At 32.4% G+C, this 17,010-nt stretch overlaps 2 protein-coding genes across 4 annotated transcripts; one reads left to right on the top strand and one right to left on the bottom strand.

The window, feature by feature from the left end:
* The first annotated feature begins 2,653 nt into the window (after window positions 1–2,653).
* On the top strand, window positions 2,654–13,111 carry LOC130821135 (probable UDP-3-O-acyl-N-acetylglucosamine deacetylase 1, mitochondrial). 3 transcript variants are annotated; one of them, XM_057686783.1, is made up of 10 exons: window positions 2,654–2,861; window positions 2,942–3,250; window positions 4,267–4,473; window positions 5,118–5,219; window positions 5,608–5,672; window positions 7,573–7,717; window positions 8,517–8,586; window positions 9,102–11,054; window positions 11,148–11,283; window positions 12,905–13,111. In XM_057686783.1, the coding sequence occupies exons 1-7, from the start codon at window positions 2,784–2,786 to the stop codon at window positions 8,577–8,579; spliced, it is 969 nt and encodes a 322-aa protein (XP_057542766.1). In that variant the 5' UTR covers window positions 2,654–2,783; the 3' UTR covers window positions 8,580–8,586; window positions 9,102–11,054; window positions 11,148–11,283; window positions 12,905–13,111. The 3 variants fall into 3 exon arrangements, with proteins under 3 accessions (XP_057542766.1, XP_057542768.1, XP_057542767.1); XM_057686785.1 differs by having other exon boundaries at window positions 2,694–2,861; window positions 12,940–13,111; XM_057686784.1 differs by having other exon boundaries at window positions 2,694–2,861; window positions 12,895–13,111.
* LOC130821736 (E3 ubiquitin protein ligase RIE1-like) lies at window positions 9,123–16,104 on the bottom strand. Its single transcript, XM_057687521.1, has 6 exons — window positions 15,694–16,104; window positions 14,018–14,137; window positions 10,330–10,462; window positions 10,081–10,239; window positions 9,270–9,407; window positions 9,123–9,137 (listed from the first exon to the last, which is right to left on the bottom strand). Exons 1-6 carry the CDS (start codon window positions 15,723–15,725, stop codon window positions 9,123–9,125), a joined length of 597 nt encoding a protein of 198 aa, XP_057543504.1. The 5' UTR covers window positions 15,726–16,104.
* Between the last annotated feature and the right edge of the window lie 906 nt (window positions 16,105–17,010).

The following is a 17,010-nucleotide window of genomic DNA, read 5'->3' as shown; positions in this document are numbered from 1 at the left end:
ATCAAGCGAACGTTCGTTTCGCTTTCTGTTTAGTGCACGCCTTTTCTTATTATGTTTGAGCCTTTTATTACTTATCTCGCTCTGTATAAAGAGGATAGGTAAACCTTTCATGAATGTATTGTAACCCTTAAATGTATACATATTACTATGTAGAATACGTTCTCCATTTACTTATATTGTGTTTGGATAGAGAGAAATTGAGGAAAATGAAGAAGAAAGATTTGAAAGGAAAAGTCCCGAAGAATTTCTTTTTTGGAAAACAAAAAGAAACAGAAGAGATTTGGATAAGAGGAGTTTAAATGGAAAACATATACAAATTTTGTTAAAAAAAATATTTCTAGAAGTGAAAATATTTAAAGGAAAAATACTCATTTTCTTTTCTTGTTCTTTTTCTTATCATGTAAACAAATAAGATACACTTTCTCGTTACCTATCATCTTCCTTTCCCTTATCATTGTAATTTTTTCGTATTTGTAAGCTTACAATATCTTTCTTACACATTGTCAATAGTTTGTTGATTACCCTCTCTTTTCTAGCAATAATATGTTGGTCCATATAAAAAGCACAAATAAAAACTCTTAATTGTTGAATGTGTAGTGGCCATTATCAATGAAAGATAATAGACTTAGCTAGAAAAGAAAAGAGATAATTTACCTTTTATGCAGAAATTTGAATATCCATGTAAGATATTTTCAAAAAAAAAAAATTCATGTAATAAGGTTGAAATAGAGAATTCTCAATCATTAAGCTAATTAAGTACATTTAAATAAATACAAATGAGCATGAAAAAAGTTAATTGGTCGGAGAGCAGAAATCAACATATCCTCCATCCACTTTATGTTGTTTTGAACCATCCAATCAAATTTTGTAATTGATCATAGTTTTGAAAATCAGATTTTGTTTCAATTAAAGGAAAAGTAAAAATTTTCTATATAAAATTTTAAGTTCAATTCTCACATAATTTTCATTTTCTATTAATCGAACATGTAATAAAAAAAAAATTCAAATCTCAAACAAGTGTCAAATTCAAGATTTGTTGAAATGGTTGATTTAGTGGGGTGTGGGCATGTGAAACTTGTGCATAATCAAAGTGTACAACTCACAATTCCCATTATGTAGAATTGTTGCAAGTCAAACACACTCTTAAAAGTAAATTCACACTCCCAAGTCCGAATAGATATTGTTATTGACTATGAAAATAATAGTGTTTATCAAGCCTAATTATTATTTAATTTGTACACTTTTGCACTTAAACACAATTTGTTCGAAAAAAAAGACCGACCACAAATTAAATTTGTTAATAAAGGTGAAAAACAATTGTGTGCAAAAGTCTGCTCGACTTGTTAATTTTTAGTTTAATTTGTTTATATTTTTTAAATTTTTTTTGTATAATGGGTTAATCTGAGACAAAAAGAGGACTGGGTGACAAATCGAACCCATGGCCTTCGTAAAGAGAAAGTAATACTTATTCTAACTGTGATAAAACCAAATTCCGAACTTTAACTTTAATTTATTAGAATATATTATAAAAAAATTTTAAAGTGACATTTTAATTTTGAGAACTTCTTAAAGAATAGAGATAATATTTTATTTTTAATCTATACGCTAAAACATGGTCATGTGGAATCTTGTTTGATTCATCTCAATATAATGATTATTAATAATAATTTTTATAATTTTTAATTTAAAATAATTAGAAATATTAAAGGTTAAAATGTTGCCTCAGTAGCGGGGTGAATAGAAAGTAATAATAATAATAATAATAATATAATAGTAAAATCACAAATTTTCAAATAATATAGTCTCACAGTGAGACCATATATATTAGGTTGATCCAATGTATACTTATTGACTAAATATATAGCTTAGAGATTTAAAGAGATTATTTTTTTTATAGCTTACAATAATCACTTGTAATGTAACCTTGATAAAATTGACTAATTATGTGAATTAACCGTGATTTATAAATCACAATAAAAAGACAAAAAGATTATTAATAAAATAAACAAAACTATAAAAGGTAAATTAAAATCACAAAACTCCATTCTATCAAATCTTACCACTTAAGCGTGATTTATGAAATCCATAAATCACCACTATTTACTAAGACCTCCTCTTATATGAGTTGTCTCATAACAGTTTTGTACAAAATTAGCTACTTCTGTTCTAATTTACTGGTAATATTGGAAATACTTGCACTATTCACTTATCCCTTTAATTTGTAATTAATTTTTAATCTATAAATTAAAACATGATCATGTGGAATCTTGTTTGATTAATCTCAATGTAACGATTATTAATATCAATTTTTTCTAATTTTTGATAATTATGGATTTTAAGGATTGAATTAGAGCATTGGATCGCGTGAGAAAATAAATGTTGTAAGTATTTTGGGACGGAGGAAGTATAAATTAATAAACAATTAGTCTCTTGAGAGACCGTCTCTTTGAGAGATGTATGATGTATCTCAAGCCTAACCCATTAAAGATTAATGTCTACTTATGATATTCTTAATGCCTCTTTATATTATCTTTAATGCTTACTTACTGTATCCTTAATGTCTACTTTCAATATTTTAAATATCTACTTACATTATTCTTAATGCTTACTTATAATATTTTAAAAAATATATAATGAAACTAATTATAAATAGTCTCAAATAAAATGGTCTCTCACAATTTGTGATTAATAAAATATAGTCTAGTCTCTAGTCTACGGTTTACACCGCTACTAGGCGTATAAATGACGCCAACCAGTTACCCCTGTTCGGAAAAACAACAAAAATGGGTAGCGCCGGCGGTGCTACGGCCAAAACATGCTTGAAAGCTCTCAAATCATCTCCAATGGTGTCATGGAAATCAGTACGATAATCACCCACTACTCCTCTCTTTCCCCTTTATCATTTATTTCAATATTTGACTCTTTCTTTTCCTTTTTTCAGACGGGCAAACTTCAGAAAACGCTAAGAACATCTATAGAGAAGCAGGGGATTGGCCTACATTCAAGCCGATCGACTAAAGTCAAGTTATGTCCTGAACTTGCCAAAACAGGAAGGTACTTTAAAATGGGTTCTAATATTATCCCATCTTCCATTGATTTTGTCGATGAATCGCCTCTTTGTACTACTCTTCGTAAGGATGGTGTCATGGTTTCTACTGTTGAGCATCTGCTTTCCGCTTTAGAGGCATCTGGTGTTGATAATTGTTGCATCGAGATCTCTCCCTCCATTGCAAATGATTCCATTCTCGAGGTTTTTCCATCTTATTCTCTTATATTAGTATGTGTATTTATGTATCTTTGTCTGATTTCATGATAGTTTTTTTAGTAATTCTTTGGATATCCTTACTATTGTGGCATATATAGTTTTTTAACAATTGGGTTTTTGTCATTGAATAGCAATGTGTGACAATATAGTCAATATCCAAAACATGATAAATCTATCGCTAAAATCAATTGAGTTTTGTCATTGTATAGCAATGTTTGACAATATAGTTTTCTTTGGATATCCTTACTCTTGTGGCATATATGGTTGTTTGAACAATTGGGTTTTTGTCATTGAATAGCAATTTGTGACAATATAGTCAACATCCAAAACATGATAAATCAATCACCAAAATCAATTGAGTTTTGTCATTGTATAGCAATGTGTGACATTATGGTAATTTCCCAAAACATGATAAATCAACCACCAATATCAATTGGGTTTTCTAAATTATAGCAATTTGTAATAATATGGTAAATTTTCAAAATATGATAAATCAACCACCAATATCAATTGGGTTTTCTCATTGAATATCAATGTGTGTCAATGTGATCAATCTCCAAAACATGATAAATCAACCACCAAAATCATTGTTTTTTCTCATTGAATAGCAATGTGTGTCAAAATGATCGATTTCCAAAACATGATAATCAATCACCAATATGAATTGGGTTTTCGATGTGTGTCAATATGATCAATTTCCAAAACACGATAAATCAACCACCAAATCTGCCGCAACTGTGCATTTATACTATATATGAGGTTTGTCAGAGTAGTTCACATGGCGGTAAGATATTCTCCAATATTATCATACTAGTATTATTGTCAAAGGTGATGGAAACTTTTGCAGCCTTAAACTTGGTCCTAGTATTAGGTCTACTTCTCATGGACATCTTTTATACAATATTAAACAACGTGTTAGTTTACGTTTTATCAGTTGAGATGAGAACTTCTAAGAGCTTCAATTTTTAAGAGTTACCGTTCTCATGGTATTAGCCTATTAGGTGCCTATCTTGGATGGTTCAGCAAGGGAGTGGTTGGAAGCAATAGAACAAGTTGGTTTGGAAGATGCTATTGATGTAAAGGGAAACAAGTGTGAGAAGATGGCGCCATTTGTCAATGCTCCTATTCATATAAAGAGAAATGACTCTTTTATTGCAGCATTTCCATCCCAGGAGATTCAGATTACTTACGGCATCAATTACCCTGAGGTTTACTTTTTTCTCAGTTTCTTTGTCTCTGATATTTTTTGGTTGATTATGTCTTATTGTTGGACTATCTGATTCTTTTTTGGTGTTTTCTAATAATGAGCACTTGGGTTGTGTTTCTATAGTTGATGTTCTCTTTCCATTCCATGGAAGTCATAGTGATGTAGTACATTTCCCACTAAGATGAGGTCTTTTATGATTAAACTGTGGTATTATGCTACCTTAATTTACGACTTCTTGATCCCTTGAATATTTGAATGTTGCATTGCATGATAGCAGGATAAATAGCATTGGGGTAGTTGATAGTTGTGTTGACATGATACCTGACTATCTGACCTTCTGTTGAAGTCTGGAAATTCTTAGTTTGATCAGGAACTTATCCCAACATTTGGAAATAGAAGTGTCACAGATATACCAATCTGTGAAGTAAATTCATGATCTTTTTGTTTACCAAGTTTGATAGGACATTGTTTTTCAGTTCAAGGCCATAGAACGTTTGAAAAATATTCATATTTATATGATCCCCATGACTTAGTTGTGTTCCATATTTTTTCCTATCATTATCTCAAGGTTCTTGAGAATGGTTAGCTGGATTAGTTTTCTGGTTAAAGCACTTTTGAAACTCGTTTCATTCACTTTGTTTGCAGGTTCCCTCCATTGGCTGCCAGTGGTTCTTTTCCGGTGTTTTTAACAGGTCTTTCTATGCAACAGATATAGCGTCTGCCAGAACCTTTTGTGTTTATGAACAGGTTGGTTTTATAAATTACTGCTTGGAAAAGATATTGACTCTTCAACATGTTTTATATTTTGAAATGTTTTTGCATACCAATAGAACGATGCTTAAGTACTGAAAGTTTTTTAGCTTACTACTAAGTAACTGTGTCACATTGGATGACATGTGACAGTCTAACTAGACTTGTGTAAATTAAAGTGTCACTCAACTAGAATCTATAGTCATGTTTTGTAATTGGAATCCTTGTATAGTCATGTTTTGCTATAGTGGTTTTACATTATGATATTTTGTTTATTGTATTAGACAAGTAACAAGTTACTTGGTTTCTGTCTTTGTCCATGCAACATTTATTAATTTGGACAAATATAAGCTCAGATTATGATCTATATAAATCCTTATGGTAGGTGGAGCAGATGCGTGAAATGGGACTCATAAAAGGTGGTTCACTAGAAAATGCTATTGTTTGTAGGTAAGTCTCTTAGCTTTGTTAATGGAGTTAATGTATCACGGAATTGAGACTTTTTTCATAATCATCAGTGTGCTTTGATACTTGCTGCTATTGATTGCTCGTCTGCCTTTTAGTAACCTTTCCCCTTGCTTTATAGAATGTTTATTGTTTATTAAACCCTAGTGGACTTAAATTTTTCATTTTTGGAGGGATCTTTATGAATTTGAGTTGGAGTTGGCTAACTTATTGAGTATCCTTGATTCTGTGGTTGGCTGAATCCTCGTGTTCCTTTGCTGTTCCTTTTCCTAGCTCATGGGGAAAACATGTTTCACTACATTTTATTAGGAAAGCTATGTTTCTAAAGCTAATGAATGCTTTTGTCTGGGTCATAATGTAAAAACAAGGCCACATCGCGCCGCGTCAACTGCATTGTCAAAGTTTAAAAAAAAAAAAATAATCAATATTTCCCGCGTTGTAAAGGTGAAACAAATCTTATGGTTTTGAACAATATTTAGGTGTTACGATAATCGCATCACTTTCGTTATCACATTACCGTTCCGTTATCGTATTTTTCTGCTATGGTCTTGGTTGCAACCTTGTGGAAATGTAGAACTTTGTATTCTTCACATTTAAAGACTGAGCATGACTTCACCTCTTCACATTATCACATGTGCATTCATGTCTTGTACTCTTGCTAATGAGGAACTGATATCTAGTTCACTACGCTCTCTGACCTACTACATTAGTTGTATATAGTTACCTAGTTCAGTACCTTGAATGGGGGAGGACTGTTGGATATCTAGATTATCAAAGGAAATCTCATGGACATTACATACGTTAAGTGTGACATAAGTCTAGAAGTGTGTACTCGTTTGAGCAAGGAAGGCGCTCGGACCATTCTTGCATGTTGCTCGCTCGTTTGAGCACAACTACTAGAAGAGATTGAGCACACTTGCTTTTTCGAGCAAGTAATTGAGCAAGCCCAAATGTGTTGTTTCGCTATGACTTTCTTGTAAACTAATGCTAATAGGTGATGTAATGTTGCTTGCAAAACAAATTTTAGCAATGAAAAAACATCCTTATCATAAGTTGAGTAACCTCTAATTTTGTAAAGTTGTGTTGTTTAATTCAAACAATGTGAGATTCTTATTAATGTAAAGCTATCTACGTTATTTTTTCCCATATATTTGGTCCACAGCCCACTAAGTAAAACAAATGTGAGCCTTTTTAGGTGATGAGGCAAACCCATGGGCACAAAGGAGTTTGGTGTTTGCAATCAAGGGGTCATTCAAAAACCACCTCTTTGTGATTACAAGGTTCAAACTGCGTGATCCTTCACTTAAGAGTATCACCATCAATATGGAACTAACCTTCCCAAATGCATACATTTTACAGGTTAAGGAAAGTGAAGTGGAAGAAAGAGAAAATGAGATGGAAGGAAGGTGAGGGAAAATTCAGGGAGCCTAAAGATTGGTCACAAATATGGATGCACTTACCTTGGTTACACGGAAGCCACGTTGTTGATGATGGGGCAATGTGCTCCCTCATACATGTTCCATAGGCAATCGGTGAACAAATCAAGAAAAGTGGGTTAAGGTGGTATTTTATAGGAAAGCGAGAGAAATGTGGGGATGAGATGCAAAGGTCAGTTAATTGTGTGAATGAGAATTAAAGAAAGAGTGAGTCATGGCTAGAAATAGAATTGAAGCAAATTTGGTGGGACAGGCTAAAAAGAAAAATGGGGCAAATTTCGTGGGAAAATGCCCATAAATGACATCCTAGAATTTTTGTTATAAAGGCAAGGGACTATGTGAATTCTGTAGATTGGCTACTAGTGAATGATATTCTCGTTCTTGTGGCATGGGTTTATTTAGAGATTTTAAACTTTACTTGATTAAGTTTTCGAATTTTATTTTTGCAGTGCCTCGAAAGGTTGGTTAAATTCACCACTGCGTTTTCCTGATGAACCGTGTCGCCATAAAGTCTTAGATCTCATTGGTGATCTGTCTATATTGGCAGAATCTGGTAATCAGGGTCTTCCCGTGGCACATATTATTGCGTATAAGGTAAATTTCTTTTTCATACTAGTGTAACTTCAGCTGTTTAATTTCAAATGGAGCTCAAACGCCTTATTATGCTCAGAAAGTAAAATTAACTATATGCTGTTCTTGGTTTAGTTGTTTTTTCAAAGCTTTGTTCTTTTCTACTTATATTTGCTGAGCTTATTTTTTAAAGGATTGTTCTCGTTTTTATTTAGTAATACTCATGTCTATCGAACTTGAGCATGTTGAACAATATTTTTTCATGATTCCTTTGAATTTTCCTTATCTTTACAACAAGAGGAAATGGAAGGACCGCTGCTGTCTTGATATTCCTAAAATTGTCGATTTTAACCATGATCCTAGACAGTAGACAGTGTCATATGATTTGCCGATTCCGTCGTGATTCTCAAATTGAAAAAGCGATTTATGGTCGATTTTAGGCTATTTTTGAGTCATTTTGAGCGAATAGTGAATCCAAAAAACAAACTAACCAGCGAATTATGTTCACTAGTCCTGGAGCGCAGAATAGTTGCAAGTTGCAATGAACTGGTAGTTGTGGATAATTGGTTTATGAAGGGGTAATTAGGTAATTACCTTATTAAAAGTAACTTGAGGAATAAGCTAGTTTTAGGTAATTAGGTAATGGATACTACATTTACGAAAAGGGTTATTACAGCACGGGGCTGCTGTCCGACATTAACGTGATTTTGGTTTGGGGATATTCGTACTAAATATATAGCTGTCACTTATAGCAAATGGCATGATATTTGTTTCAACCTTTTGTCTCTACTTTCTACGACCTAACTTTGGTCTCTTTACATAGGCTGGCCATGCTTTGCATACGGATCTTGTACGCCATCTAAGCTCACCACAAATTAAGACGTGAACTAGAGGTGTGCATTCAATTATTTTTTCGAGTTTTGAGTTGATTACGATTTGGTTTGGTTTGCAATTTGGATCTATGGAAATTCGTTCTAATTTAGAGTTGGTTCGGATCGAGTTCGACTCGGTTCATAAACTTTGTATTTGCATTTGTTCTTTAGTTCAATTTTAATATTGGATTGTTTCGATATATGTTCGTTTATTAGTCAATTTTAGATCAATATATGTTCAGTTATTAGTCAGTTTTAGATGTATTTTCGTAGATTCAAAAGCAAGACCGTTAAATAATGATTTGGTTTAATGTCAAGTTATAGCACTTCAAATTTTTTTAGGTTTGTGTCTGATTTTATCATTAATTTTCTTTCAAGTTTTATTTAATATAATTTCAAATTTGATCATTTTCAGTTTTTAGATTTGAATCATTGATTCGTTTCAAGTTTGATTTTTTTTTTTTTTTAAATTTACTAGTTAAACATCTGGAGATGGTAAATTATTTCTGATCATATATTTTTGCTCAAAATAACAGAAGATGAACAAGGTATTTACATTAAATAACTTGTGTCTGAACACAATATCGCGACATTTCAACAGTAAATAAGCTAATGAGCCGTGCTGCATGTCAGTTGCGAAGACTTTCAAAACTTAAAACCCGCATGATTTTTGAGTACCTCTATTTCTATACGACTATAATTACAATCGAAAGAAAAACGAAAGGATACCGACAGATCTTTCTTTCATCAAGTACGTGAAATTTGAACCCAATCCGAAATAAACAGGCTGACGCGGGAACATTCAGTGGGAACAGCTGAATAGCTTCAATAAAGAATGATTGCTGCAAGAAACAGGAAAAATAAAGAAGATCAAGCACCAAAATGAAAAGCAAATTCATCACTAATTCTTTTTTATTTGTACCTGAAATCTGTACATTTAAAAGATGATGATATAAATAGTATGCTCAAACATCGGCTCCTTTGACAATGTTGTATTTGCAAAGGGGGCATGTCGCGTTCATCTTAAGCCACTTCACGATGCATGTTCTGTGGAAGTGGTGATTGCATGGTAGACCATGAAGCTCCACTCCATCCTCGCACGAACTCGGACAGATATTAGCACTCCATCCTCGTACGAACTCAGACAGATACAGAGCTAGAATTCTTGTCAACCGCATTCAAGTCACCGTCATACAGGGCAAACAGCAAACTAAGCGAAAATGTTTACAAGAATATGTTTGATTCATGATAAATTTTCAAGCTTGGTCAGTTTTGTATCATATCGAAAGTATCCAGTGTCAATCATTACATAAAAATTTAAGAATATGTCACCGTGAGCGAAAGAAGAAGGGAAGAAAAGGGGAACAAAGACAAACGAAGAAAGATTTTTCATTCAATTTCAAGCAATAATGCTATAGTAAAGATATCTCAATCACAAAAGTATACAATAAATTTAATAAGAAAACTTCACTCTGGTGAAATCCAAGCAATTCTAACTATCGAAAAGGAACTTACTGCATCTTCAGATAAAAGAACGCGTTCAGTTGCCACATATCCACAGCCAGTCTCTACTGACACCATCACCCCAGCTCCCACACTAGGTTTTTCATCATTATTTAACATCTGAAATCTATATTTCGGGAGTACACTAAGATCGGCTTCCAAGGCAGCTTTCTGCTTTCCAAACCAAAAAAGACATGCAGTAGGTCAAAGGCCTCACAGTAAATATGCATTTAATTGCTAGTGTAGGGGAGACTAACATACTTGCCCAGCAACTGTATAAAGAAGTGCTATAATGCATGGCAAACAGCAACATAGGGCAATCCCTATCAAACAGACCAAGACAACACAAAATATGGCAAAGAAAACATCAGGTGCCAGATAGAAAACAGTTAGCCTGCACAGATGCAAATTAAAATAATTAATTACATATTTGATAATAGAAAAGCTAGATCATCGATGTATACCCTTTGCCAACCCTTGATAATAGAACAAACATAGTTGAAATAAAACAACATCATTCACATGGAGAAGGCTTCCAGTCTCGTAATCGGTAATTGAAACAGTTATAAAAATGTCTTTGTTAAAAATTACTATTTTAATAAGTAAAATGAGTTTGTCATTTTAAAAGTAAAATTTTACTACGATTTTTAGATATTAGTTTTATTATTTGTGGGGACAAAATAAATTATACGACGAAAAATATGGGTATATAATCCATCTCATACTTTAATAAGTATGAATATGAAATTGAGTCACCCGTAATTTTGCCACGTAACTTATGATTCATCAAGCTAACCCCTTCTTATCTATAAACTTGTACACTCTATTCCCCTTTCTCCTTCATTATCAATTAGAGTAAAATTTCTGAAAATTTATCCTCTTCCAAAGTATAAACTCAATCTGAAAAATTGATATTTACTTTTCCATTGTAGAAGAAGGAGAACACATCTAGTACTATCACCATCTCCATCTCTTTTGGGTTAGAAGTAAGATTTCTTTATGTGTTCTTGATTTCATACTTGTATATTAATTTCATGGCTAATAGGGCCTCAAATTGATATTTAATTGTTTTATGTTAGGCTTTTTATGGGTAATTAAAGTAGCATCAAGAGGAGGCTAATTTGAAGTTCATCAAATTATTGAAGAACTTACAAGCTAAAGTGGATCTTGGTTTTAATTTTCTGAAATTTTGTGTGGAATTAATCTTGCTCAAAGGTAACTCACAAACTATTATATTTAAGTATTGTTTTAAAGTAGTTTAGTAATTGTAGATTCAATTTGGGTCTTTGATTCAAATTTAAGTATCAACTTAAATTTAAGATGAGTATATAAATTCAATTAGTAATTGGATTGTTTTTAGTGTTGATTAGTATTGGTTGATTGGGTTATTTGGTTTCTAGTATAAAATTTAGTATTTTGGATATTGCCAAAAACTGAGCGTTCTGTTTTGGCCATTTTCGGGTCAGTTGTGATTGTTTCTGGGTTCTAGTGTCTTCATAAGATTTGTAGAGCTCCGAGTCGCGGTCGCGTGGGCACTTGAATCGCCCCAAAATGAGTTTGTATGAGGGAGTTATGTCCAAAATACTAACAGGCTGTCATGAAAATCGACAATAAGCTTTCTGTTTTTCCATTTTCGGGGCCGTTCTGATTGTTTTTGGGTTTTAGTGTCTTCATAAGAATTGTAGAGCTCTGAGTCAGGATCACGTAGCCACTTGAATCACCCCCAAATGCGTTCGTATGAGAGAGTTATGACCAAAATACTAACAGACTGTCATGAAAATCGAGAATAACCAATCATGAGATTAATTGTTCAAATTGGGATTTCAATTGGGTATTTCTTTAATCAAGTATTTAAGATTATTTTATGTTTCTTTATTGGGTAATTATAGATAGTATGAGTTTGTTTAGTATTATTGATGGTGATGAAAAAGGGAGCTTGGATTGTTACCTTTTGGCGTTATAAGTTGATGTACACAAGGTGTTTGTTCAAATGCATCAATAAAGTTCTTTGGTTTTCTAATTTGATTTTTGGTGTTCGAAATTTTGGATTTTGACTTCGTTTGACTTTGCTTCTAGTCCTTGATCAAAATTATGTTTTGTATGTTCACAGTTTTATAAATATGAACTTTTAAATATATTGTACTATGAAAATGAGTTATGGTTATTGATTTCAAAGAAAATCAAGTGATTTATTGATTCGTTTTATATTGAAATGTTCGACATTGAAAAATGTCCGTTTTTTGGAATTGGCAACGAATATTTATATCCGGATTATTGTGAAATCCTATAGCTTGATAATAGGTAATGGTTATTCGGATCAGTCTCGAGCCTCCGATCCCGTTTCGTTCTTGCAAGAACCGTATTTTCGGTGATGACAATCACCCGTGTTCTCAGGATTTAGATCAAGCCTACTTCCTGACGATCCATATATTCCCACATTTTTAAGTGTTGTTATATCATTGTTTTAATATGAGATTTGAATAAATACGTTTGGTATATAAAGTTTCGTTTGTTTCGCATCTGAAATCATGTTTCATTTGTCGTATTGTTTTGCTATTGACTTGTAAAGTAATGGCCGCATTTTGATTTTCGCTATTAACTTGTAAAGTTATAGCCGTACTTTGATTCACTATGAACCAAAGGTTCTTAATCGTATTTATGTCGATACCAAATGGTCTTTTAAAAGAGTTCGGGTTTTAATAAGTTAATCTTTTATAAAGAGTTACCAATTGAGCAAATAAAGAATTTAATTGAAGATGTCTGTTAACGACTTGTATATAAAATATAGTAGTTTGTTGGATTACTCAACAATTCAATTGTTGACAGTCTTTTATAGGGCCTATCCCTTATGGGAGATAGATCCATTTTCAGGTTAGCTCTGTGGTGAAAAGGATGCCTACATGTATTATGTGTTTCGGACAAGGCGAGGACTTCTTTTGGAAATATATTTTGTAAATTAGATATTTGTATAATTAAATTGTAATAATTTTATAATGTTTTGTAAATAATCACTTAATTATGTAAAAAGTTTTAAATACCCTGATATTGGTTTAGTGCGGCTATCGAGCTACAGGTTGGATTAAGCCCAGACTTCTATAAGTCTTCCGCTATGCTTTGTAGACAATATTATTATATTGTTTACGTTGGTTTGGGCTGTTTCGGTAATCCTCAATATTCTCCCTTGCAGTTCTCAATACATCCCCTGATGCGAAATGGGAACAGAAAGGGGACAGAAATAAGTTCTCAAAGGAACAAACCCCAATCAATCCTAAGTCTCCAACAATTTTTTCAGTAAAAAGCAAAGCAAAACAAAACAAAAAACAAAATCATCAAGAAAGAACACGAAGAAACCCTCATTTATATGAAGGGGCTATCATTCTCAAAAATCCTCAATATTCTCCTTTGAGATGTTTTCAGGATGCTCCTCAAAGTAGAAAATGGATCAGGGAAGAGAAAAGATGAATCACAAAAGATAGTTGTTTCTGCAAAAAAAAGTTCACATAAATTACAAAAGGTAGGCCCACCAAAATTCCAGGAGTCACTACAAAATTCACAATTTCCAAGACTCCAATCTACCCCTCAAGCTTACTGTCCTTAAGAAAGGGCACAAAGCTATAATTGAAAACTTGATACAAAATCCCATATAAGGAGCAAATTGAACCGTTGGAGGAAATAATCTCAATTAAGTGTCTCCAAAAATTATCTCTCTGTTCTCAAAAATCAGTAATATCCAACAGCTTGTATGGGTATTAATAACTTAATAGAATTCAATCACCACAAACTCCTAAAATGGTGAAATGCTCAAAATGTCTTCGCATCAAAATCTCCCCTTCTGCCTTTTGCACTACTTTTCACATCTTTTTTTAGAGTTTTTCTTTTGTGAGGAGGGGGGATTACGGTGGGGATTGTTATTGACTTAGAGTGCCTGCAGAGTATAGTAAGAATGTACCGATACAACCGTGGGGCATCTTGTAATAGCTGTTCACCACCAGAAACAACCCAACAGAAGCCAACTATCCACCAAAGAAAAGATGCCATTGTGTTTACAGATTCACAACGTTTTGAGAAACTGATCCATTTAGAAAACATATAAGACATGATTTAGGGCTAAGAAGTCATGTAAAAAAGGATCATAAATAAATTCAAAAGAGAATAGGCAACAAAATTTAATAGAATCAATGCACAACAACAATTTACAACAAAAGCAACCCATGAAACAGTTCAATTTCAAAAACTTATCACCAAAGAGAGAAATATGTGTAATGTACATGCTCGGAATATGTCAAGAAACTTCAGCAAGCTTCGCATAACGTTTCTAGGGACCCTAATTGCATATGATCTTTATATGAATCAAACCTTAGTGTAAAAATAAGGCCGCATCGCATCGTGTTTGCCGCATTGTAAAGGATTTCAAAAACAACGATCCGATAACCGATATTTAGGCGTTTCAATAACTGCATCACTCCCATCACCGAATTAATGTTTCTTTACCGCAATCTAACCGTTACCGCATTTTTATTCCATGGATCAAACCTAGGTATCAAAATCAGTTTTAAGTCGCGTTAATGAAGGAATAAAGATCATGACCACTTGAGTTAATATCGTAGTAAGCTTTAGTTTTTAAGTTCACAATCTTTAGTGTTGTACGTCTGCTGTAAACAAGAGCCAGTTTTACCAAACCAGAAACCCAACTCTCCCCCACCTACCCATCCACCCAACAAAAAGAAAAACAGCACAATGTTATAAAGAAACATACTATTCAAATATTCAACAACAATTTCTTATCATAAATCCAGTACATAAAGCGCCATTTTCAGCGTTAGCTGATCCGGTTGTTGGATTAGATTTGTTCTTCATACAGTCTATATGGTAATACGAAAAACACTACAAAGGCTAGTTCTTTGGAACTTTTTTCAGGATTCAGTACCAAAGTAAATTTCTCAAGATCCAAGTTCTCTTCAAAAATCTGACTCAGCCAAATCTTAATTTCTCAAATAGATTTTGTGTTTGATCAACTAAGCTGACTTTCATTTTCTTTCTCACACGGCGTTTCTTTCTAGCAAGGCTACACAAGAGTTCAAACTTCACATTCAATCTCTGATTTCTCAATCTCCAAAACTTGGGTTTATCATACACACCATTTACAAGAGTAAACCACTAGAAAAACCCAAAATAAAATAGTGCAAACTACCTTTAATTCAACCCAGGCATACGCCCAATTCCAAACAATCAACTAGATATAAAATCAAAGCACTGCTTGCTAAACATTATGAGAACCGAAAACTATAATCAACCTAATTTGGTAATATCAACTTTACTTCAAACAAAGTAAACCAAACTAATTTGATAAGATACTCAGATCCATTCTCAACTCTTTTTATTCTGATCGTAAGAAAAAATTCAAATGATTTGATTCTAAGCTTTCCTATGTTAAAGTATCACTTCAACCATTCTACAAAGTACAGTTCCAAAACAATCCAGTATCAAATTCAAACACTAAACATAACAATCACAATTCCAATAGTAAGCTACCACCCCACAAGCAAGAAATTATCCAGCAACAGTAAAGAATAGTCCTAACAGCAACTCAAATTAGCAAACAATGACGAAAATCTAAATTCAAACCTTGATTGAGAAGAAGCCTCAAAGATAGGCATACCTTCATCATCATCTCCATCACTCTCATTCTCATTCAAACCAGCCTCAAGATCTAAACCACCATTATCAATACCTTGTCATTATTTCGAATTCAGTAGAAAATGGCGAAGAGTTTATCTAAATTCACTTGATTGATTTGAAGTAATAAAGACAAAATTTCTACCAACGTATTGTTGAATCTTTTCCTAAGATATTGTAATTTAGGAAAATAATTTATAATTTAGGGGAAAATTCTCTATCTACTGTACACGTAGGACCGGTAAGAGAATTCTTTTTTTTTTTCTAGAACCGCCACTTAAAACAGCGATTTTGGTGTAAATCTAATATAAAACGTTAACTCACTTGGCGTTTTATTTAATACAGTACTTAAAAAAAATTACAATATTACTAAACCGCCATCTAAGGTGGCGATTTTAGTTGGTTATGAAAATACCAAGATGGCGGTTTACTTTAGTAGAATTCTTTTTGCTTCGTGTAACAATTTTGAGATTTATCTCATCTCAAAATACAAATTTAAATTAGTGTGTAGGTATTATTTTTTTATAGAAGTTCCTTTGCTTCACTGATTAGCACTTAAGTTGCTAAGTTGTGAGGTTGTAGGATCAAAACATGCGCCCCACATTTTCAACATTTTTGTTGCTTTTTTAAATTATAGAATAAAGTAAACCGCGGTTTGGTAAAATTACCAAATTGCCATCTAGGATGGCGGTTTGCTCTGAATATTTTTTTTTTTAAATCTGTCTGGCGTGGACGGTAGATAGGAAATTATTTTTCCCTTTGACGTAAAATGAGAATTATTTTCTTAAATTACAATATTTTGGGAAAAGATGTTTTTTTAATTGGTTCAATTAGTTTTGTTGGTTAAAGAATCTTTTTATTTATTACTATATTTGATATTCTTATGACAAATGTTTATGAGAATTAAAAAATTTAATCTTTTAGATATAAAGATATTATTTTATTAAATAATAAAGTTAATTAAGAAAAAGTAGAAATCATAAATATTAAAAATATACATAAAATAAAATTAATGAAAAAATATAGGACAACAATGATTAATGTTAAAATAAAGTTATTGTAAAATATATGAAAACTATAAGTATTAAAAAATGTATAAATAATGATAGAGGATCATAAATATTAAAAAAAATATTGTAGGAGTATATTAAAATTAGAGTGACTAATATTAATTATGTCCAGAAATTATGATATAAATAGAGAAATTATTACAACAAATAAAAAAATTTGAAATGAAAAATGAGACCATCAAATAGGAACGAACGG

Source organism: Amaranthus tricolor, chromosome 8 (genome assembly GCF_026212465.1).
Source record: "Amaranthus tricolor cultivar Red isolate AtriRed21 chromosome 8, ASM2621246v1, whole genome shotgun sequence".
Lineage (NCBI taxonomy): Eukaryota > Viridiplantae > Streptophyta > Magnoliopsida > Caryophyllales > Amaranthaceae > Amaranthus > Amaranthus tricolor.
The sequence above is the reverse complement of the archived record's forward strand: the minus strand, read 5'-3'. Positions and strand labels throughout refer to the sequence as shown.

Bases quoted from the DNA above. Each gene is read 5' to 3' on its own strand.
- LOC130821135 (XM_057686783.1), top strand. From the start codon at position 2,784: ATGGGTAGCGCCGGCGGTGCTACGGCCAAAACATGCTTGAAAGCTCTC. The intron at 5,220-5,607 runs GTTGGTTTTATA...TCCTTATGGTAG, and splicing joins CCTTTTGTGTTTATGAACAG to GTGGAGCAGATGCGTGAAAT. The intron at 7,718-8,516 runs GTAAATTTCTTT...CTCTTTACATAG, and splicing joins CACATATTATTGCGTATAAG to GCTGGCCATGCTTTGCATAC.
- LOC130821736 (XM_057687521.1), bottom strand. From the start codon at position 15,725: ATGCCTATCTTTGAGGCTTCTTCTCAATCAAG. The intron at 14,138-15,693 runs GTTTGAATTTAG...TAAATGGATCAG, and splicing joins GAGGCTTCTTCTCAATCAAG to TTTCTCAAAACGTTGTGAAT. The intron at 9,408-10,080 runs GTAAGTTCCTTT...TGTTTCTTGCAG, and splicing joins TTCTTTTATCTGAAGATGCA to CAATCATTCTTTATTGAAGC.